This window comes from Berghia stephanieae, chromosome 13 (assembly GCF_034508935.2).
Source record: "Berghia stephanieae isolate SIO BIC M18660-M18661 chromosome 13, UCSD_Bste_1.3, whole genome shotgun sequence".
NCBI classification, from domain to species: Eukaryota; Metazoa; Mollusca; class Gastropoda; order Nudibranchia; family Aeolidiidae; genus Berghia; species Berghia stephanieae.
In genome coordinates this window covers 18,176,192-18,184,634 of record NC_088372.1, presented here as the reverse complement: position 1 = coordinate 18,184,634, position 8,443 = coordinate 18,176,192, and the positions used below count along the sequence as shown (strand labels likewise).

General features: G+C 36.0%; 1 protein-coding gene across 21 annotated transcripts in view; it reads right to left on the bottom strand.

Moving 5' to 3' along the window:
• The window catches only part of LOC144958715 (uncharacterized), a 138,497-nt gene extending 130,993 nt beyond the window's left edge, over positions 1-7,504 (bottom strand). For 10 of the 21 annotated variants that reach the window (XM_078890864.1, XM_078890869.1, XM_078890872.1 and 7 more), the window contains exons 1-4: positions 6,913-7,188; positions 4,680-4,958; positions 3,842-3,898; positions 1,968-2,121 (exon numbers count right to left, since the gene is read on the bottom strand). In XM_078890864.1, the coding sequence (XP_078746990.1) occupies positions 1,968-2,121; positions 3,842-3,898; positions 4,680-4,958; positions 6,913-7,011 (589 nt within the window). In that variant the 5' untranslated portion in view covers positions 7,012-7,188. Of the gene's footprint in view, positions 1-1,967; positions 2,122-3,841; positions 3,899-4,679; positions 4,959-6,912 lie in introns of all 21 variants that reach the window. The other 11 variants (XM_078890865.1, XM_078890880.1, XM_078890887.1 and 8 more) reach the window with 3 other exon arrangements.
• Positions 7,505-8,443: the final 939 nt, after the last annotated feature.

The following is an 8,443-nucleotide window of genomic DNA, read 5'->3' as shown; positions in this document are numbered from 1 at the left end:
AGCGAGGCTAAAACCCAGGACCTTCCGATCTGCAACCGAGTGCCCAACCACAAGACCACTTAGCTGCACAAACAGCCCCCACTGGTCTCAGATTTCCCTAAAAGCCATCTAAGGGATGGAATGGCTTGTCTCGCTACGGGATGGAATGGCTTGTCTCGCTACAAAGTCAAGTCATTTTCAACATTGTCAGTAATTGAATGGGATGGCAACTATTGCAAAACTCTTGCCCTTTAATAAGGCGCTTCACACTCTTTACCCAAATCAATAAGAAGGTAAATAAATAACTGGCTATAGGCCATGATGGATATTGGAAGAATGTTTGTACAAAAAAATAACACCGAACAGCCTACACAAACTCGATGAAATAAAAAATGGGGTTCCCTTTGACCTGCTGAGCAAAAAATTAAGCATAAGGACAAGAGTTCGGCATAATCAAAATAGCAAAAAGTACCATAACACCCCCCCCCCCCCCCCCAAGCAATTAAAAAAAAAACAACTCATGGCCTTGTACAGTACTCATTGGATTCCAGTACACTGTCAAAAGATGAAAAAAAGGGTATTAGAATCTGAGTATGCTGAAATCCAATGCTCATGGGGGGTAACCTTCAGCTTATAAAAAAAAGAACCAAAAAAAGCTTCAGCTTTTATATAGCACAATATCCATTAAACATGCTCAAAGCGCTTTACAAGGAGACCATGGCCAACTGCAACACTTAACATGTAGGAAGTTTCATGATGCCTGTCAGGTGATATTACAATTTTTTTTGGACAGAGACAACGCTGTTAATGGCCATGGTACTCATTTATACCTGAATACGGTGAGAGAATGTGAGTGAAGAGCCTTTTCTATGGACTCAACTATGTGCTGAGCCAGGACCTTCCGATCCGAAAGCGAGTGTCATACCAATAGACCACATAGCCGCGCCAATACATTCAGCAACCCAGCTGCTCCAGCATATCATACTGCTAGAATCCAGCGAGTACTGTATCTTATTAATTCTTTGGAAATTCTGTTTTCTTTCAAATGTGCGGCTATGTGGTCTAGTGGTATGACACTTGCTTTCAGAGCAGAAGGTCCTGGGTTCGAGCCTCGGTCTGTGCATGGTTGAGTCCTTGGAGAAGGCTCTTTACTCACATTCTCTCTCCGTACTCAGGTGTAAAATGAGCACCTGACCATTAACAGCGTTGTCTCTGTCCGAAAAAATTATAATATCGCCTTACAGGCGTCATGTCTTGTCCTAAATGTTAAATGTTGCTGTTGGACAGGGACCCCTTGTAAAGTGCTTTGAGCACGTTTAGTGGATATTGCGCTATAAAAAAGCTCATTTTTTTTTCATATAAAAAAAAATATACTTCAATTTCTTACCATCAGGATATGAATGTGTTTTGCCTTATTCTTTTTTTTTGCTCTTTTCGGTTTTCTATTTATTTTAATTTTTCTTCTTTTACATTGTTAATCTGCAATTATTTCAATCCTATGTTACAAATATTTCTGTGGTCCAGTGGTATGACACTTGTCGTTGATCAGAAGGTTTTGGGCTTGAGTCCTGCTCTGATTGATGCATAGTTGAGTCCTTGGAAAGATTTCTCTACTGATATTCTCTCATGAATATCTGGCCGTTAACAGCATTCTCTGTGTCGAAAAGATTTGTGATATTGCCTAACCGACATCATGTTTTGGCCTACATGTTAAGTGTTGCTGTTGGCTAGGGACCCCTTGTAAAGCACTTTGAGCATGTTTAGTAGATATCACTCTATATAAATGCTCAAGTATTTGTATTATCCTCAGTAAAAAAGACTATATACTACCCAATACTTCACAAGTACTCAGACCATTTTTTTTTTCTGGAGGCGGTAGATATATTTCTTTCATTATTAATTATGTGTGATTCATCTTTATGCCAAAATCAACTTATGTGCACACAATAAAAAGTTATTTTACAATCAGTATAAATCTATGGCCTCACCTTGTTTTATGACATTATCAAAGACTGTATCATCCCAGGTCCTCGTCCAGGTCGAGAGATATCTCTTTGCAGAAAAACCTGGCCTAATTTGACGGTCAAAGTTGTCCCTCCTTGCATGTAAGAATTTGAGGCAAACTTTATCGTCTGCTCTGTCCTGATTTTTCAAGAGAAGAAAAAAAAATACATGTGTAAACTGTATATTGTTCCTTTAATTTTTAAAATAAGGGGGAATTGAGTATTATGTAGCACACTCCCATGGTGTCCACCTAATAAACCATCATGTAATACCATACTTTGCCTCGTAACCCCATACTCTTGTGTCACAGACTTTTATTTAATTAAAAATAACTCTATATCTCATCTAATAACCAAATACTTTTCACCAAGCACATAAAAGAGCAACGGACTGATTTGAATAGAACTATCATGTAATCGAAACCATTAGATTAAAAATGTGGTTCATAATTTCCCCAAAATAATATTTCATATCTTATAAGTATAATCAATCAAACAAATTTATATAGACTACTTAACAAGAGACCTTTATGTGCCTTTATTCACCTTGATAGACTAACTTACATTTGTTGGAAAAAAATTGAGGGAGGTATGCAAATCGGGTTTTTTAAAAGTTTGAGATCTCTTTGAGATTCTTTAGCCAAATCAATGAAATTTTAGATTTATTATTATTATAATTAGAAGTTAAGTTCTTTGATTAATTACTTGACACTTAAAAAATAAATTTAGTTAAACATGTATTGTTTGAATGCTTGTCGTTAAGGTCTTTATTTTAAGTCTATTGAATGGATGAATACGTGACAAAATGTGGAAATGTCTTGTTACATATCGATGTGATATTAAATGATAATTTCAATAGTGATACTTAGCTGCTAGAAGCTGTGAACTGTAAAAAGTAATGATCAAAAATGAATATAACAGCTTTAAAAAAGAACAAAATACCAAAAACGGAATATTTTGGGCTCAAAACCCTTTGCCATTTTTTTTTCGCACCAAAATTTATGCGTTGTCATGATGAAATAGAATGTGATGCCATGTCTTGCAACTTCACAGTCATACCGAATTGCCACTATGCCTTCATCTCAAAAAGAGGCCAAAATAATCAAGGATGCATAAGTCCTGTTCAAAAACAATCCACTACAAATTATACAATATTAATAAATGCGGCATTCCTCGTTGGAATCAAATCAAACATTGCATCATTACCAGCAATCTCAGTAATCCTTTGTTGTTCCCCAAGACTAGTAAATAAATGGCTAAAATATAAAATTTTCCAATATCAAAGAGAATGGTTGGTGATAGATCCATTGCTATTGCCTTATTCTTCTTCTTCAAGTACCAAATCTGTGCCAGACATCGGTGATCATGGTATGCCATTCATCTCTCTGATCAGATAACATCAGAAAACTAATATTACTCTTCTCTTTCTTTGTTACCCAGCAGTTCAAACTAACTGTTCAGATATGATATTCTTGGTCTACCGTTGCTCTTTTTACCTTCTATCATTCCTGTGAGAGCAAGATGTTCAATACATTTAAGTCAATTTAGGTGCCCTCAAAATTGCTTTGTTATATAACCGACTTTTTTTGTTCCCTTGAAGACACAGGATGATCCAATTCTTCTTTTTTTCTATTTTCATGTCTTTTGATTACTTTGACAAAAAAAAACATTTGCTAAAGCTCTGAAATCGTTCCAGTTAACCGACACACATCACAATTAAACAATAGAAGTTATAAAGAAAAAAAAAAATAAGTTGCAGACAAATCTTTCCAATTAAGCCGCTGTTCTGATAAAGTGGTTGCAAATACCAGCTTTGACTGTACTTAGTTTCAACCAGTTAAATTCAGTGTGATACTCACATGTGATCCATATTTTAAAATGGAATGAGCTAGGTCTTCAACAGTTTTCAAATCCACCTGGAAAGCAAAAAGAAAAAGAAAATTAATGTTGATTACGTATAAAATCAAAGTGACATCAATGTAAAACTTATGATTCCAGTTCCTTCTACTTTCCCTGAGATTTATAGCTTTGTATTTCATTTTTCTTTTTTGTTTGTTTGAGAAAAGCAAGGATGTGTGGAGTTAATGGGGTCTGTGCTTTAAATAGGGATTATGCTATATCATAAGAATTAAAGACTGTAAATTATTTTTTTAAAACAGAGCATTTATGTAACGCACTAAATATGATCAAATCGTTATACAAGAGGTCTCCCGCCAGCAGTAACCCTAAACGTGTAGGACGAGACATGACGCCTGTTCCACAGTATTACGATTATTTTTCCAACAGAGACAATGCTGTTAATGCTTAGGTACACTGGGCAATGTGACTCAGCAGTACTCACATTTCTTCATACCCAAAGGGTGCCAAGTTTGACTACCCGCCTCGTTGTGTGGCCTTGAGCAAGTCACCTCGCCCTAGCTCACTTTGCAGCGCTCACTGTGACTGATGCCTGTGTTATTCCTGTCTTCCCTTGGAATAGACCCTACAGACAAATTTCCTCTTGGGGATGAATAAAGGGAATTTCACTTATTAATTATTTTTTTAAAAATTTATCTGAGTACCGTGAGAGAATGTGAGTAAAGAGACTTTTCCGAGGACTCAACTATACACCGCAGAGAGCGGGTTTAGAGCCCTCGCCCTTCCAATCCAAAAGTGAGCCATACCACAAGACCACAAACCACACGAAAAAAGAATTACCTGAGTGTCTAAACTTGAACTTGGAGTGAGACTTGAATGTTGTGATTGATGCATTGTTTTACGTTTTGCAGCACGCTCCATATTCCTCTGTGCCAAGTCTTCTGAAAAGAGCAAGAGTGCTCCTTTTCTTGTTGTAAACGTTTTTGGGACCCTGAATTCTTGAGCCTCTCGAGAGGACCTAGCAGTAAATCCAGGTGTGGAGGAAAGGAATGATGGGTATGAAGAGTGAATGGGCGGGAGGTAAAATCTGTCCACATTCTTGGAGAAATTGTGATAGTCCTGTAGAGAAAAAAAAATATCTATGGTTTAGAGAAGAGCATCATATCTTTAGCAAAGTAACCATATGTGCCTATTCCAAAAAAAAATCTTAGGCAGCAGCAAGGATTTTTATTTGGTTTATATTTGTGATCCAGGGGGTCCGGATAGCTCAGTTGGTAGAGCACTCACTTCACTAGCGAAGGGACTGAGATCGTTCCTGGGTGCAAGCAAGATTTTATTCCTGACCCTGCTGTCCACCCACGAGTGATTGGGTAGCTGGATCTGTTAGATCTGGTGGAAAGTACTTTGCAATAGAATAGCGTTCTATCCGAAAGGTAGCAAGCAATTGCTATTGTCCGTTTCACGCTATAAAAACTGGGGTAAACTCAGGCTCCATGAACTTAATGGGTCTGAAGGTCTACATTATATTTGTGACCTACTGTTTTGATCTGGAATTATGTCGATGTGAAACTGTGAAGGAAAACTGAAGACTACATAATAAAAATCAATTTAAATCAAGGAAAGGGATTAACTTTCTAAAAAAATGTTTTAAAATAGATTTCTATATTTTAATGATTTCAACTTCAGTCAAAATTTTCATCTTTTTGTCCACCTCAACACCTGAATCTGAAACTGAATGTTACTCGAAGTCAACTCAATTCTGAGTATTTGTATTTGGGGGTGGAGAGCGTTGTTGAATGTGACAGACATTGTTGGTGTTTATGCTGAAGACTTTTGATAATCTTCATTTGAATATTTCTAAATCTGTTGTGTTCACACATGATTCAGGAAGAGCGTTCCAGTCTTTGATATTGTGGGGTGCAAATGAATATTCGAACATGTTTGAGTTTGTAGATTGGTACATAACAGCAAGTTTGGGTGGTACATTATATATTATTGCAGCTGCAACGAAGATGCTATCATTTACTTTCTGTAATCTTGTGCAACTTTTGAACAAAATCAAACAATTGGAGGTTTTTCAATCTACGATATTTCTAAGAGAAATATTTCCATTATATATATATGTTTTAAAAAATAAAAATTAATGCAGACAGCATTTAAGGAAAAACTTATGGAAGAATTTTATGATGAGTAATTTTTATAATAATTTATAACATCAATAAACTTCGCGTTGCATACAGATATTACACTGAAAATCATCAGAGTTTGCATTAAACTTGCCAGCAACTGCTTTTTTGTTTTGTGTTTGTGTGTGTATGTGTGTGTTGTTTAAGTGTGTGAGTGTGTGTGTGTTTTTATTTTTTTTTTGTATTGCCTTGTTTTTATTTTTCAAATTTCTGTTACTCTAATTGCATTAAACTGTTACTTTAGATATAAAGTTCATTTGTAAGTTTCCTTGCAAGATCTAATTTTTCATGCTGGAAACATTAGTCTTAAATTAGAATGTAAAGTATTCAGAAATATATAAGATTTAACTGGAAACTCTTTCTTAAAAGAATCATTATTGTGAAATTTGTATTATAATATTATTTTAATAAGAATCAAACTTCACGTTTCAGTCATTTAATTCAAGCTTATCATATAGATAGATTTTAAAAGAAATTACTTTAAATTGTAAATCTCTTGATGAAATGATAGTTAAAGAATGTGTGAATAAATGGAAAACTATCTTTAAAACATATTCAAAATGATAACTCTACCGTTTTATAAATAGTTTTTATTTGTCAAACTATTCAATATTGTTTAACTATTTTCAAAAAAGTATTATTATCCAATTCAAAACAAACTCATATTCATATCGTAGATAACTATAGAATCTATTATATCTATTAATAAACCAATGATTCTATTTTACTGACAAATCAAGGCAATGTAATCTATCAAATTAATATCTTTATTCTCATATATTTCGTTCTATGACTTAAAAGTGTTGGTCTTGAAAATAAGTCACAATTTAAATCAAATCTACTACATCTTTACTTAGCTAGACAGTATGTTTGGATATTCTACACACCTCTGGTTCAAGAAAGACTTCCACTTTCTCATGTCCATTTTTGTGAACTTCACCCACTCCTCGACTGAGGAGTGACAAATTTAAAGGACCACCAGTCATATTTCACCACTGTAGTATTTTCCTTAAGAGAAAATGTTTATTATTTTCCTTCTTGAGAAATTCCACATAACATTCTTAGTAAAATCCATGCGATAAACGTTCAGACAATTTCGAAGATATTGGCATAACACACATAACCAAGACACGGTTCTGGGTTGCCAGACCTAATTTGTATCCAAAAATAGAACGAAGGGGCAACCGATTAGGGATCAAGGGATCAATCTCAGTCTAGTTGGTTTCTAATCTTGCCCCCGACTTGACAAATTTATGAGCTATCAATCAATCAACTGCGATAAGCTAGCATAAACGGACCATCATGATGTCTTAAAGTAAATAATAAAAATATCGATCAAATTCATCTCTAAAATGGATTTGAAGCTTAGCATCAACATTCATGTTGAAAATATTTTGAAAGTGGGTGAATGTAAACAATGGAGAATAAAAGAGATTTAGCGGAGGTGTGTTTCCGCCATATTGTTTAGTTAGCGAGTGCTTAGATACAATGACGTTATCGGTTGGTTTCGGTGAATTAATAACTTTATGTATTATGATGTTATTATAATAATAATATCATTATATATTATGCCCCCCCCCCCCCCTTTTTTTTTTTCTTTCTTATTTTTAACCACCCCCAGGGTCCCTCCTTTTATTTTCCTACAAGTTCTCCTCATTTCAATGTTGTGTTTTTACCGACGGCGGTGTCGGTGTGTGTATTATACACTGCAATAGTCTCATTTTACAGACAATTGCTAAGTCCATTCATTCGGAAAGTAGTGCGGGGCGGTCCTTGGCAAGCTTAAGGACCACGGTCCTACGGTCCTTGGGAAATGAAGACCGCAAGGACCGGTCTCTAGACCGGTCCGTTCATTCTTGAACCGTTAAAGACCGCTACACGATGAAAACCGTGGCCTACAGGAGTAAAACACACGGAGTAGTCACACTCATTTCAAATTGTAACCTAATTAGAGAAGAGGGGTGATGCCTTCTTTATTTGCTCACCGTACTTCATTGTTACTTCGATAATTTAATAAAATTTGAAATTTATCCCCATTAACGGAGATAATGGCATCGCCCAAGGCGTTGATCGAGTTGTTCGTGGCGTTGATACACACACGCAACTCCTACCCCCCCCCCCCCCCCCCCCCCCACACACACACACATTAGAGGGCAGCGAGCATTGAAGAGTAAGAGAGAGACGTGAAGTTATAATAAGAGGGGGTGGATGAGGTGATAAGAGGGGTCGATGGTGACTTTTCGCCAGATCTAACAAACTCAGCTACCCATTCATTGCTGAGTAGACAGGGATTCAGAAAAAAATCGACTGCACCCGGGATCGATCTCTGGCCCTTTGCGTATAAAGAGAGTGCTCTATCAACTGAGCTATCGGGGTCCCCAAATATTCTATTGGACCTTTTAAAAATACAGACGTTAT